This window comes from Lepisosteus oculatus, chromosome 12, assembly GCF_040954835.1.
Source record: "Lepisosteus oculatus isolate fLepOcu1 chromosome 12, fLepOcu1.hap2, whole genome shotgun sequence".
In the NCBI taxonomy this organism is placed as follows: domain Eukaryota; kingdom Metazoa; phylum Chordata; class Actinopteri; order Semionotiformes; family Lepisosteidae; genus Lepisosteus; species Lepisosteus oculatus.
In genome coordinates this window covers 8989718-9005809 of record NC_090707.1, presented here as the reverse complement: position 1 = coordinate 9005809, position 16092 = coordinate 8989718, and the positions used below count along the sequence as shown (strand labels likewise).

Sequence of the window (16092 nt, the reverse complement as noted above, 5' to 3'; positions counted from 1 at the left end):
TTTTTACACTAAGAGCTAATCTGTTAGTGTGTGTTTCAGAAAAGAACAAAATCTGACTACAGGAATCATCCTGAGACAGTATAGTCCGCTGCTTCTCTGACCCTTGGTTTTGAATTGTATAAACCTTACAACTGGGGCTTTAATTAGTGAAATAAACTTGGAATAAAAGTATAAAATTCACCTACTGGCATTTAGGGGTTTTAGCTCCAGTATTTACAGTTTTTCTTCATAAAAGTCAGTCTGTCTTTTTTAGCAGTATGGTTTTGAAGGGGGCAGCTGTCACCTTCACTAGCTGTTAAACTTACTTTACTGAAGAATTTATCGCTGCTTTGAAGCACAATGGAAAATTTCATTGCCTCATACTTCACTGTACAGAAGGGTTGCTATAAACGTGCACACGCACACAGGGCTTAAGAGCAGTAACTAGCATGGAACACTTCATTCTACTAATTCTTTCTAGGGATTCAGTGGAAGAGATTCAAACCGGAGCCAGCCAGTGAGGAGCAGTGTTAAGTGTTAAATCAGGGAGAGGCAGCTTTGTTCATCACCGATAAACCCCTGAGGTCTCTGGAATGCAAAGTAACTCTTTATACATGTAAACGAAGTAGGGAAAACCGCCCCGCTCTGGAGAGGCCTGACAGTCTCATCCCTCTCTGTCTCTCCCCATCCATCCTGCCTCCTGTCTGACAGGGGCCGGCCAAGCAGAACGCTGCCTGGCAGGCAGGTAATTGATATTCACTACCTGCGCCTGATGATAGAAAGAAAAAATGCATTGACTTTAATTTATAAGACAGCAAATTGTTTTCATTTGCACATGGCACTAGAGGCCGGGGCACTTAAAAAAAAAAATGACTTTCATTGTGTCTGCTGGAAGTGGCATTTTTTGGGGGGTTTAAGTAAAAAAGCAGAATCATAAGTAGTGAGCTTTGGGAAAAAAAAAAACTGCTAGCATTGTCCCACCGTTGGGTTTTCAGCCCTTGCTCTGATCAGTCGGATTAAAGACTTCCCCCAAGCATGGTTTCCACAGCCTAGCAGTAAAGGGAATTAAAAGCCAGTGAATACGAGCTGTCTGATTCAGTCTGATCTCATTAAGAAATAGGGAAGCACAAAACGGTGCACATGCGCATCTCACTCCTCAGCTGAGTATACAGTATATCTATTAAAAAAGGCAAGTTTTTTGGATTCTGTTTTCTCCATTACACGGGGTTTCCGCCAAGCAGTGTTGTCCTACAGATTGTTGTTTACCGCAAGGGAAAACATGATGTCGGATAAATGGAGCTTATTTATTTGTACGTGTGTGGAATGTGACGTACAAAACTGACCTACTGGTGCAGGAAGAACGAAGCCAAAAGCTGAAGTTATAGTTGTGGAAGGTTGTAGGGCCCAGCATGCATCCTGTGGCCTCCCCCAGACTGCAGTGCTGCTGTTGTCACACAAATCTACAAGGCATAATACCTCCTCTCTTTTTCAAAAGCACATCATAGTCTGTATGTTGGCTATTGGCTGTGCTACCCGAAGGTGAGTACATGTGCGCCGGAGTGTTGCGCTTCTCAGGGAGGCCGACTGACTGATTGACCAGTATGAGGATACAGATGCATTGCTGTGTTCTCAGTGTTTAGTTAATTAGCCATTTAGCCAGGAGGAGAGTGTGACAGAGATAACAGCTGAGGCAATTTGTTTTGTGTGTGAGCTAATTCACTTAAATGTAAGTCCTTATTTTGAGACTTACAGTATAATGGACCTTGCTTTATGTCTCCTGATGCTTCCCTGGCTTGACCCTGGCATACTGATAGAGACTGCAGAATCCCATCATAGGTGAGAACTGGAGTGTGATGGCCTGGATAGGACAGGACCTATGGGACAGACAAAGTCTGTTCCTATTGCACCATAGTATCAGGAAGCCGGAAGCAGCTTTTTGGTGGCCATAAGCTTCGGTTCAGGGCTTCTTACTTTTTGGTGGCCATAAGCTTGAGTTCAGGGCTTCTTAGTTGGATAATGACGAGTTCACCCATGAAGATCAACCTGTCCTCTCATGCCAGGCTTACATTTGCATGTGTGACTTAAAGGTCCTGGAAGAGGAGAAACCAAGGTATTGGCTTCAACCAAATGGTGAAAGCAACAGATTGCCTGTCCCAGGGGACAGGAGACCATTCAGTCCTGGCCTGGTCCACACTCCTGGAGTCCTGCTCAAGATCTCCTGTTTGGTTGCCTTGACACTCCCAGTGCTCAGCTTTCATTCTTTAGCTGTGGTTACTCTGATCAATATGCTCTTTCTTTCTGCTACTTTTCTATGTCCTTGCCTCATGCCCAGTTCCCATTGGAAACCATTTCCTACCTTTGGGGTGATATTATCTCTGCTGTGTGCCCTGCCTCTTCAGATCTCCCTGTGGTCAGTTTAGTCCTTCCACTTGGTGTTACTCTTTTTCTTATGTGGTAAAGTATTGGTAGGATTTGTGACGGTAGTAGTCAGTGACTGTGACCAGCTTTGGGCTAGTGGGAGGTGGTATGTGGCAGCACTATGGGTCGGCTTACTCGAAATGACATGCAGCTGGGCTGGAGTGTGCCACTCTGGGCAGAGGCTGATGAGCATGAGAATCCTGATGCATTGTGTTCATAGTGCACAAAGAGCCAGTCCTGAGGCTGACCAGGGGCCATGTGACCATAATCCTTTATAGGAGATTGTATACAGAGTAGGAAAGACTTTAGGTGGTGTAGCAGAGTTACAGTTTTCTATTTTGTATTTGAGCTAGACTCCTTAAATGGAAAGTCTTTAAGGTGGATATTGTTTCATCTCTCCTGACATTGCTGACATTGTCACAGTTATTCAAGTGAAACATACCGTACTATAGGTATGTTATTTTTCATTTGAGAATTTATACATATGGCATTGTAAATGTTGCAAAGGAACAAGTAATAGGTTTATTCCATGCTGAAAAAATAATATAATATAAATAATATTTCCTAACATCAACAAATAAATGCTGAAATGCTGCCAGCACTAAAGAACAGAAGGGCAAACATAGCGAACCAACATACCAGAAAATGGCAATGCCACTGGAGCAGCAGTTCATATCGAAGTAGTCTCTGATCCTGGTTGTATTGTATTAGTGTTTTTAATAGTAAAAACACATTGTTGGCCTGAGAAATGGCTGTGATTTCTGGTTTGATTGTTTAGAGGAGTGCTCTTTTGCATTCCTAGGACATCTGGGCTTACTGTTAATACACAAAGCAGCTCTTGTCTCATTTACAGGCAGCACACGACACTCAGTTTTGTTCCAGTGAGCACTTTGTCTACCTCCTGCCTGAGTAGCTGAGGTAAAAGTACTCTTTGTGAGTTTACAGCCTGATCTCTGGAAGCTGCTGGGAGATTTGTTTGTGATCCACCCTGACGTTTAACATTATTCGCTAAGAAATGCCAACAGCCTGCTTTGGGTCCCTTCTCTTAGCTGGGCGAGGAAACTAGCCAGTCCCCTTGACCCTTGACCTGTATGTCCTTCATTCTGTCATTAGAGCATGTGAGTGTGCTTAATGCGTGTTCATACCCTGTGAGCTACAGTGTTGGAAATAATTGTGGAAATGAAAAATGAATGTATAATACATGTTACACATTCTGGATGAATAGCTTTTGTGTAAAAATGAAATGTTGCTTAATACTGTATTGACATGCTACAGGTTGTCAGGCAAACCCACATAGATCCCACATCGCCACAGGGCCTGCAAAAATACACACAGAAATACCATTGTTTTTGATACAGTAGGTGGAGAACAGTTTGTCTCAAGGGAAGGAAACATGACAAAACCATAGAAATCAAACTTTGAGCTCATGATGGATTACTTCTAATATTGTGCCATAGCATTATCTATGTGAATTCTTGAAATCTAACTCATCTCACCTGTGATCACATTAGCACTCAAACACATGACCTCTGAGGATGAAGGCAAAGTTGCAGCATTTAATTAAGATATTTTAATTTACAAACCATGTTTAATAGACTTGTTGTGGCCAGTGTTCAATGACTGTGCTGGTATAGCTGGCTAAGAATTACTATGTAGTACAATTGTGACAGTCCTGCTCATCTCCTAGGAATTACATTTTTAGTTACAGTACATTTCAAGCCTTGACTAGAGGATGTGAATTATATTTCTTCAAATTCTTATTGCTTTTTATGACAACACATTTGCTGTTTTTCTTTCTGGGAGACTAAAGTGAGATCAGAAACTAAACTATTGCTGTTGAAATCTGAGGATAGTGCACATACTGTGCATGGTTATTTTATACATCTAGAAATAGTCCATTTTAAAAGCTGCCTTTTGGTTTAAAACCAGACAAAAAGTCTTTGCAAAAAAAAAATGGATCTGATTTCATGTATGGTTTTTACATGACTTTTGATACAGTGTACGTCAAAACATTGAATAAAATATACAAGCAGGGTGACAGCAAGGTGTGGTTTTTGAGGGAGGGTTTTCCTGTCCTGTCTGATTCTGTGCTCTTGATACCCGTGCATGGATTGAATGACAGAGGATTATCATTAAAGATTCATGCCACCTGTCTGTAGCCATGCTGTTTCGTTGGGAAGTCCTCTGTGTCACAAGCTCCCCTCTCACACATCATGTGTCATCAGTATGTTGGCAAAAATTATTTTCACATTGCTGACATCACCTTCAAAGTAGTCCTCCTATTTGTAAAGGAACAAGTAATAGGTTTATTCCATGCTGAAAAAAAGAAGAAAGAGAACACAACGTGTAACTTTTTTTCCCAGAAGAATTTGGGCTTCTCTAACTGTTTGGATTTTTCTGAGTTATGGATCATATAAAAACACCAGGACTGGAACTACAAAGTGGAAAAAATATTTAAAAAAAAACATTTCTTTAATAATGCCAGATCCTAGAAGACTATTCTTAGCATGCCCTTATTGCTCAGTGAGTGGCAAACGGGTCTCTGGTTTCTAATAAAGAGAGCAGTGCAGCAGATAAAACAGCATGAGAAAACACTGCTCTGCTTGTCAAAACTACTAAGTATTAAATGCCAACTCAAAATGATTTAAACTAGAGTCTCTAATTACATTAATTTCTAAATAAGATTAATTTTAGTGCTTTCAACTTTGAAATGAGCTTCTATATAAACACATTTCTGTGACACTGTCAACATTTGTAATGAATACTGTGTTAGTTATAGTATGTTACTATAGTGACTATAGTACTTATAGGATAGCAATATAGTGTCCTGCACAAGTATGCAGACCCCTGAGCGGTGTGACTGCATCACTCCAGATCCCTACTGTCAACATTATGTTAAAGTTCTGCTTGTCACCTGAAGGGAATGTGAAAGACTGATATAGGAATAGAGATAAAATACTTGAAAATATTATAGTAAAACCTGCTCCAGACCTAAAACTGACACAAAAAATATTTAAGCTTAAGAATTAACCGAAATAATAAGAAAGGGTAAGCCTTGAATTCTACTGAGACTCTGTGGAAAGGCTTAAAAACAGGAAAAATGGGCAACAGTAGCATCAAGAAGTAGTAACAGGACTGTTAGGTAACATGCACCTGTGCTTTGCCAAAAGAGTGGATTCACCTGGCATGACTGCAAGCATGTGACTTAAACATAACAACACATCATACTCATTTGGTTCTTGGTTTGTAACTATAATTATGACTATAATTCCGTCAAGTATTTTAATACATAATTCCACAATGCCTCAACAGCAAGGTGTTTAGCTTGGGTCTGGACTCTTATAATTTGTACTTTTCTTTGTACATGTTCTCTGCTTTCTTTCTTGAATGTTCTTAACCTTCATTTCTGGGGGTCCTTGTATTGCTCTAAATTTTGAGAAAGTCTGGTGATTTGCCGTGGTCTGTGTCCTTCAGGAGTTTAAAACTAATCCTTCTCTATTCAGAGGCAGAAAGATTTCTATAAACAAACATTTTGGGGGCATTTTATTCCTTCACCACCCTGTCTGATGAAGAAAATGATGAGTCAGTACATACTGCCAGGCTCTCTCGGTCTTTGTGCATTCTAGTTCAGTTCCACTGTTTTGATACGAGATGTACAGTTTTGATGTCTTGAGTGCAATGCCTTACATTTAACCACATCAAATTTAGTTTGTCAATCATCTTGCCGTGTCTGAAATGTTTCTTAAGATGTTTTGTATTTTCATGCACTCCTTGTATGGTAACAGCACCTCTGCTTACTTTTGTATTATCTGAGCAGTTGACGTGTTGAGTGATTGTGCCAGCATCATTGATATCAATTAAGAATAGGAGTGATCCTAAGACCGATCTCTGTTGTATCCCATTAACGAACTCGCTCCTGTTTCTAGTCAATCCAATTATCAGACTTTTATTCTGGTAATTCCCTTTGTGACTAAGATTCCCGTCTCAAGTAATTAAATTTACCCTCTTTTTCAAAATATTATCTGTCCAAATATGTCTCATATCCTAAAGATATTCACTGTATTAGTTCTTCAAAGACGCTTAATTGACTATTTAGTCTAGATCTAAGATCTAGATCTAGATCTTAGATCTTAGATCTTCAAAGACGCTTAATTGACTATTTAGTCTAGATCTAAGATCTAGATCTAGATCTAATCTTTTGAAAGCCATGTTATACCCTAGAATCATTTTGTTATTTACATGCTTTTATAATTGTTCCAGAACTCACCATGAATGGTGTTAAGACTGATTTGTTTGTAATTGCTTTGTCCCCTTTTTTGTGAGTCAGTATTAAATTTGAAATGGCTCTGGGTAGTGCCCTGAGAGTCAGTTTAAATGTTCTTTGGAGTAATTGATGAATAACCTCCTTCATTTCTTTGCAAGTACAAATTAGTAAAACGGTTTTGGTGTAGGCTATAATTTTAAGTTCACCTACCATCTTGAACACAACACACTGTGTGATGATGAAAACATTTACAGGTAGTACTGAGTCTGATTGTTGTTTTTTTATGCGGTGGTCTGTTTTAATTTCATATTCCATGTTCCTGCATAGCTGTTTTTATTGTGATTTTAGGAGTTGTGGGAGCTCTAAACACATTTGAAGTGGTAAGTTTAGCGGAGCTCTAAACACATTCTAAAACAGACATCTTAACAGGCCAGCAGCCATATCACCCTGCAACTCACAACTGGCAGCCCACTGAAGCTCAGCAGGTGTGAGCCTGGTCAGTACCTGGATGGGAGACCTCCTGGGAAAAACTAAGGTTACTGCTGGAAGAGGTGTTAGTGGGGCCAGCAGGGGGCGCTCACCCTGCGGTCCATGTGGGTCCTAATGCCCCAGTATAGTGACGGGGACACTATACTGTAAACAGGCGCCGTCCTTCGGATGAGACGTAAAACCGAGGTCCTGACTCTCTGTGGTCATTAAAAATCCCAGGGTGTTTCTCGAAAAGAGTAGGGGTGTAACCCTGGTGTACTGGCCAAATTTCTCATTGGCCCTTACCAATCAAGGCCTCCTAATAATCCCCATCTATGAACTGGCTTCATTACTCTGCTCTCCTCCCCACTGATAGCTGATGTGTGGTGAGCATTCTGGCGCACTATGGCTGCCGTCGCATCATCCAGGTGGATGCTGCACATTGGAGTCCCCATTACCTGTAAAGCGCTTTCAGTGGAGTGTCCAGAAAAGCGCTATATAAATGTAAGCTATTATTATTATAACATCAGGGGGAGCTTAGTCTTGTTAGTTTATCTGAGCTAATAGTAGTGTAATGTTGTAGGGCCAGGTATTTAGTTAGGTTTCCAGTCTAGGTTTTAAACTCCGCTGGTGTGATACAGTATATGTGAAATTTAATGCATGACACATTACATTGTGTATAAAAGACATAAATGTTTTGGTTCCCTTTAATATCTAGGGCAGATGATTATTATATAATTCTGTGTTGCATATACATTTTAAAAAAGTAGAAATGCCACTGGCTGGGATTTATACTAGAATACCTGAATATGACTCCAAGGATTAGTAGTGCAGTACTGTAGAGTGCCCTCTTTACTTGCAGCCTTAAGAAAGTTATTCTGTAGGGCTAGGGAAGCTGTGCCCCTTCCAGATAGGTAATGTTAGAATGCTTAAATTTGAGGTGGTTGGAATTTCACCTTAAGATGTGTTTTTTTAATTTTCTCAGCCTCATACAGTATATCCATTTTCATAGCAACTCTATGAACAAGCTTTTAAATATGCGTAAACACACAAATATCAAACATAAATGGAACCATACCTCAACTCCAATAGAATGGACTTTTAATAATAATAATAATAATAATAATAAAAAACTTTATTTTATATAGCGCCTTTAAAGGTGGCTTCTCAACGCACTTTGCAGGATGACAATAACAATAAATAAGAAGAATACAACAATAAATAAGAAGAATACACAGGATAAGACACAATAACAATTACAACAATACAACAATAACACTACAGGAGACCGCGGAAGGTGGTACTAAGAAGAGCAGAGGGGTGAAAAATGGAACCAGTAATAAGGAATAAGTAATGTTTGATTTTGTGATTTTATTTCTTTAAGTCCGAGCTGTCTAAAACACGGTGATACACTGAGGCATGACATGCTGCAATAAATTCAATCTGTAATCTCCACATTTCATTGCAGTTCTTTGGTTTTACCTCCAGCTAGAGTAGTCCAAAATGCGATGACTGCTATGAGGAAAGCACTGAACATAATTAAGTGAGGGTCTGTAATAACGGGCTCTGCTGGCAGGCAAGTGTGGTTTTTGCAGCTGAAGAGCTTGTCAATTGGATTCAGAATTTTAAAGTTTTATTAAATTATTATTAAACACCATTCTGTTACTGTAAATGAAAAGCAGTGCTCTTTGCCCTTTTAATGGTTATGTGATCAAGTTTCATAATTGGTCAGTGATAAGTTGGATTGCTAATACTTTTGCTCAATGATCATGAACTTTGATAAATGGTTAGGTGATTATTGAAAATGAAGTGGACCTCATACTTGTCTTATAATGTGGTTACAATCGACTTTTGACCTGGCAGCATCAGCAGGGGGCTAAAACGGTGTATGAGGCAAGGTGGAAAGACTTTACAGACTGAAGAGCACAGAGAAGATGAGCACTTCCTTTAGTGGTGCAGATATAGATGTATATGTGAACTGAGTGACTGTGCAGAGCCTTATACAAATGGTAAAAGACTGCTTAGGCACTGTTGAAGTACCCAGGAGCTAAACTGTACAATAGAGATGTTTGAAGAAGATGTCATGGTACTGTATGTAGTTTTCCGTTACAGAATCCATTTGAGCAGTTCGTGGGGAATTCTGTAGATTGCTTACCCAGTGTTCGTTGGAGTGATGTTCACAATTTAATGATTCAATGTACTGTATAAGTTTATTACATTTATAATGATAAATGTGTATTATTTTAAGGGATGCTCCAATTTGGGCCATGCTCAAGTAAGTAAGGCAAACTAAAGGATAAGCTGAATGTAGCTCTAAAACTAGCATCAGCTGTGAAGTTAGCCCTGCCACTGCACATACAGAAGGACCTGCATGCACTGACTTTAATTTAATTGTTTTCTAACAATACTGTCACGTAGTTTGGATGAGACATTAAATAGAGGTTCTTACGGTCTTTAAGGATTCCATGGCTCTGTTTGTGAGAGCAGGGTTCCCAATTTGTTTGTAAGAGCAACAATCTCATGGAATCTTTAAAGAAAGAGACCTACCCTCTGTATCCTTTCTACATCCCACTTTAGGCTTGACATGATCTGGTCTCCTTAAATTTCCCCTTCAATTCAGAGGTGGAGTAATTCCTCACTTCCTCACCTCATCCATTGTGTAGTGGGGCTGCTGACAAATGATAGCTGCATAGGGTGTCTTGCACTTCAATTGTGCATGAAGTGGGATGAAAAGAACTATACAGATGCAAGCAATTATTAATAATTATTCTCATTAAATAATTTTGATAATAGTGACTAAAATTAGAAAATAGAATCCTTGTCCTTTTTTCTTAACAATAAAGTAGCACAATGATATGTAAATGAGCAATAGCAGTAAAACAGCATGTGAAGCACAGCTCGACCACACAAGTCAGTTTTCTGAAAAGAAATGTTTGCAGACCCCTGTGTTTTGCAGTGAATGTACACTTGCGTCTGTCACACACTACAATATCAGCATGCACCAGGGGGAGCTCTTGTACCTGTGTAGTGTCCACAGCTACCTGCTTCCTACCAGCACTCCTTCACGCTGATTTTTTATTCATTCAAACATTCGATAAGGAGCACAACATGACTGTGCGAGGTCAAGGCAGATAACAGCAACAGCAACAGCAACAAAAAGTAATGCTTTCATTTCCATGGAGCAAATATCACATACAATTGTATCATTTGAAAAGTGTGCACAGCCTAAGCTGCTTCATTAAAATAGCTGAATGAAGGAGATACCTGCAGGAAACTGCCTTTCTGATGTGAAGAGATTCTGCTTTAACCTGAAACCTGCAGTGCTTTATCCTAGTGTCACAGAGAATACTAAAACAAACCATGCCTTCTCTGTTCTGTTTGATGTTTTGTTTTCACGGAAGTCAGTTTAGAAGTTAGATTCACCTACTGTGTATATACAGTATACTCATACATGAAGATATACAGCCATGCATTCATGAAATTTAGTATCAGTCCAATTTTATTCTCTTAAGATAGCTCATTCACATTCATTGTTGCACAGTAGCACAAATTTGATTTGTGTATAATGTGTAAATAGCTGTTAGTGCACCCCTTATACATTTAAATGGAATATGTTTTGCATGTCCAAAATGTCCATATATTAAAATACTTTACCAGGCAATCCTCTGTCTCCTAAAAATCTCCAGAAAGCACTTTTCACTATGCAAATATTATAATCTATCATTGTAATATAATTAAAAAATATAATCATGTGCATCTGCTATAGCAATTAATAAAATTGCAATTTGTTCCTACTTTTTTATATGTTTTTGTATTATGAGTGAATCAGCTTTGGTTAATAAGTAAGGTGATAGCTTCAATAATGTTTTTTTTCATGTTGTGCTGGCACACTAGTTATGTGCCTGAGGATTCATGAATTGTGTGTTGCTGATAAATTTATATTTTACACTGCAATCAGCCTTGAAATAAAGATTAATGCATTACTAATACCCTGTTAACACTCCTTAATAATGACCATCACATTTGGCGAGAAAGGTTGAGAATGAAGAAAATATTAATCTTGCAATCTTACTGAGTGTTGATCATTATGAGGGCAGTGTGTAGTTGGACAGAAGTGGTTTGCTTAGGAGTTTCTAGCACTTTTTTCTACTAAATACCATTCTGATATTGAACTAATGAAGTGTGATCATGTGAAATTGCAAGGCAGAACTGAACAAGGCAAGGACTGTTTTAGAAATAGGTAAATAAAAAAAAGAAGGCAGATTAAAAATCAGTTACTGCATGCTTTTTGATTCCCCTTTGTGGATACATTGTACTGTATGTGTGAAATGCAAGGAACTCGAATTTGCATCAGGGTTTTAAATGTATTTCATTATAAGGTCATCAAAAAAACTTGCTGTAGAATGCTACATACTGCATACAGTGTTACATTCAAGTTGCATTTCAAAAGTGCTAATATAGATGTTTTAATTTAGCCAGCAATATCTGATGAAATTATGATGTACATGATGAAATTATTGTAACTTTAGCATTGTTTTATGCAAGATGTTTTTACGATTTGTTGTATTTTATATCTGCAAATTAATTATTTTCAGAGGTGTGGTGTTCACTTTAGTTGGATACTGTACCTTTAGTATGTCTAGTCTTATGGACAGAACACAAGGTTTTTGTGCTCAAACAATATGTGCTATGCACTATTATTATTTTCACGGTGACAAACACCGGTAGTTTTAGAGGCTATTAGACCATTACGTTTAAAGGTAGCTAGAAGGTAGCTTCTAGCTTGAAGTGGAAAACATATGATACCCCTTTATTTAGAAGGTCTCCTTATTTAGTAGATACGTAAAATTTATTAATCTATAAGAAATCTTGACAATATATTTTTTTCATTCCTGTTAAACCAAATGTTACAGTGAATTTAACAGGTGTGGAGAGGTTTGCTGAAAGTGAACATCTTGTATTCCTAGTTAACCGTGTAGCTGTACCTCTCTGTCTAGGCCTGTGTCTTTCTCAAGTTGAAGACAATCAATTTTGAAATGTTCTTTTATGCAGATGTGTTTGCATCCCTAAAGGAAGCACAACGATGAACTGCCAAATGTGCCAAGACATAATATAGTCTCTTTCCCTGCCTGTGCTGCGTCATTCCGTTTTGAATCCACCAGACATTCAAGTTGAATCCAGCGGAAACAAAAAGTCAGATCTGATGCGTACAGCGGTTGGGCAGCCTTCTGAACTATTTCAAGGCATAATGTAGTGGGTCGTGGTGCACTGTGGCACTATGCGGGGGCAAGGGGTGGAGGCGGAGCCATGGGACAAGGGCAACACCTTGCCTTTGTAGTCAAAGCCTAGATGAGCCCCAGCTGGGCAGGTGCACTGGACACCTCCCACAGGACGAGCAGGCCCGCCCCCGGAAGGGGGAGTTTACACCGACAGTCCTGAAGGGGTTTGCACCCGCGTAAGGCGTTCTTTTTCTTTTTCCCTGTCCCATCATGTATCTTAAGGCGATCAGAGGCCCCTAGGCTACATGTTGTGTAACCCTCCACCCATCCTGTTGCCAGAAAAAAGCAAGAGAAAATACTGTAATTCAGTGAGTTCGGAGTACGAGCTGCTACCGCCGATTCAAACGGAATGTAACGTGGCACTCGCAGGGAACACACACGTACACAGGGATCCCAAAAACACTCACACTACAAAAGGCTGTAATGTAAGTACAGGAATACAACCAATAAATCAGATTCACAGGCAATCTGCGAGCTGACAACAGAAATCATGTGCACGCTTACTTTGAAACCAACGATACACAACAAGATCAGCACAGCTGAGACCAATGACCACCCTGTCTGAGCGCATTATTTCAAGAACACCAGGACACTCCCAAACTCGTGCAAGTCCATTGCAGTCAATAGGCTCAAATCAGTCAATACACTGCATCGACTATTAGATATTTTTTTCTACATGGGCTTTCAAGAATGGATCAAACTCACTGATAACGTCGTGGACACCTTTGAAGTTCCCGTTTTCGGGGTGCACGAACGTGTCGCTGCGTCCCCTAAAACTAAATGCAGCCCTCGCTCTGCTAAAATCTTCACCACTGCAACCACCCTTTTCAAGACGTTAGTCCAATGCTCATATTCATTATCAGCACAGCGCATAACTTATGCAACTGTAGCGCTCTCGGGTTCATGTGGGTATGCGCCCTCGCCGCTGCCGCCTCAGCTCGAACCCGGGCCTCCTGTGTCACTCAACAGGGACCCAGCCAGTTGAGCTAAAGGGAGATCTCCCCTATGCCCGGCGGCTGCGGTCCCTGCTATTCACAGGGAAGGGCGCTGACGTCACCGCGCTGGTAAGCCAGCTCGCACAACCTGCAATGTTGGCCGTGTGCGTTACACAACCATAGCCTTCCTATGGCTCTTGTTCAGCCAAGCATGTGGCGGCATTTTTCCAGTCACTAAAGCCTACAGTCAGTCCGGACTGATTATCACAGCCCCCAAATAATTTACATGCAAAAGAAAACACTGTGCCTTTCGAAGGGGAATACAGCAGCCATTCTCTTGCCACACATTCGCCATTTCCGAGTTTTCCTCTTCAACTCAATTCAATTCAATTCAAATACCTCTTTTGGTGTTTATGCTGTCTTTCCGATGCTGCAACATCCGCGTATGCTGGGTTCGAGCTGTAGGAAGCGGGAGATGGCATTGCAGCCACTGTTAGCTCCACGGCAGCAGGTGCAACAGCCATTGCGGCGGCTCATTGGGTTTGTGGAGATGGTGGCGTTTCAGATGGCTCTGCCTCTGACTCATGTCCCTGTGATTCCGTTGCGGGAGCTGGCTCGTCCTCATGAGCTGCGTGGATGTAGACTGTGCCCAGGCTAGAGCTAGCTGCAGCTAACTTTTCAACCTTGGTTGTTGCAGCCAGGGCTGCAACGCTGAGCTGTAAACTCAGGATCGGGGTCCCGACTCAGCAAACTTGAAATAATCAGTCAATCTGGGGATCTTTTTAAGTAGATCCTGCTCACACTGCTCTTTTAACTGCCGTGCTTTTCGTTTTGCGCCCCACTCTCATATTTTCTGTCGCACATTTTGAGGCTGGCTACCGTAAACTTGCAGCAGAGATCACCCGAAGAATTTGACCTGCGAACCCATTGCATCTAACCAATCATTGGTTCACAAATTATTCAACGTTCTTGTGGACCAATGGGGGCCCACAGGTCTGTTTTAAAAAATACTCCGGCCAATGAGGGGCCCCCGATCAGGCCCTCAGGTCCATTTAAAAAATACTCTGGCCAATCAGGGGCCCCTGATCAATCCGGGGTACCTAGGTACAGCCTTTGCTAGCCTATTCGTTAATCCGCCCCTGTGGGCCGATCTTTTTCATGCAGTGTTTTGTTTTTGCCTTTCGTGTTCTGCTCTAACAGACTGGACCCCATTACAGAGGGGTAAGCCCAGCCCGGAGGTCACAAGGCACAGTGGAACACTTTCTTTTTTGCTTTTTGTATATTTTTTCACCTTTTTTTTTTGCGTTATTTTTGGTCGCTGCTAACCTCACACCGGTGCTTCCGTGCCCTCACCCAGGGCGTCGAGTTTTTACTGGTGCTCGCCACGGCACCTCCCACTCCGCACTGTCACAGCACGCATTGGGTACCGCTTTGACCTGTGATTTTGTGTATTATTACAGATAGATTTTCCTTTTCATTCACGAATATGTAAATTTAGTCCGTTCAAAAATGTGCAGCATTCTTGGATGTTGTTTTGTTTTTCTGCCCAACAATTCAACACATCTCTGTAATAATATGCACAAGTGAGATGGAAGTGCTTAAGAAAGTACAGTACAAAGATCCGTGAACCGTGTGTTACTGTGCAGCTGCGCTACTGTACAACAATCTACTAATACAATGTAAAAAAAATCTAATAACTGCATAGACGATTGCTAAGGGATAATTTATTAAATCTTATTCTAATAATTGTCATAACACAAACCTACAACGTTGAACTGTTTTATATGAACCAGAGAATTAGGAGAGGATTTATTCACTGCATACATGGTTAGGAAAAGATGTATATTTTCTCACGATGAGCACATTGGATCCACCTCAGTAAGAAGACAGACAGTAAGGACCCAACTCACTCTATGTTTAACATAGACATTTTTTTAGCATTATTACCATTAATATAGTTTTTATACAAAACCAAGTGAAGATCTGAGGAGCAGCCGTGGATGTAATCATCAGATGGCTAGAAAGGCAAACTCAACGTCACCCTTATTTGGGGTGTAAAAACGAAATAACCAGCATAGATTTAGCTGTTCTTCACTCACAGGTAACTGTAGGGGGAGCAGTAATTGGCCTGTCTGTCTCTTTCAGATGTGCGGACGAGCGATCGCTCCACTGAAGCTCGCACACAGAATTAAGCACCTGAGGGCTGGCTTTGCTGAAGAAGGACGACTGCAGCTCTATGAGTTCCTTGACCTTCTGCCCCTGTAAGTTACTGTACCAAGTGTGTCACCTTTTTTGTCTCTCTGCTCCTGTCTTTTAACCTGGAGTACACGTAACCCCAGGCTTTGGGCTGAATGGGACACAAAAAGAATGTAGTCAAACTAATTGACTTTATGCTTTGTCTGCACACTTGAATCATTGTATACATAATGCATATACAATATTGTATATAATTTAGGTTTCAAAGGAAATGCACGAGTCAGATGAGCAACTGATAATTTTTAGAAGCAAAATATACATCACAGAACATCATAATTTTCAATCTAAATATCAAATCCACATACATAATTCTAACCATTCATGTGTATCAACAAGAAGGTAAGGTTCTAAACAGCAGGAGGCCATTCAAGCCATTGTGCCCATATAGTTTCTTCTCATAAGTGTATAACTAATGTGCTAGCCATTACACTTGTATTATCAAATGTACCTATGTTCATGTGGTTGTTAGTCGATACACTTCGCTACTAGGGTT

The 16092-nt window shown here is 40.4% G+C and overlaps 1 protein-coding gene across 1 annotated transcript in view; it reads left to right on the top strand.

Moving 5' to 3' along the window:
- The window catches only part of LOC107078723 (uncharacterized), an 80662-nt gene that overhangs the window by 18660 nt on the left and 45910 nt on the right, over nucleotides 1–16092 (top strand). The window contains exon 6 of the mRNA XM_015358290.2: nucleotides 15489–15604. Coding sequence (XP_015213776.2) covers nucleotides 15489–15604 — 116 coding nt within the window. The remainder of the gene's footprint in view (nucleotides 1–15488; nucleotides 15605–16092) is intronic.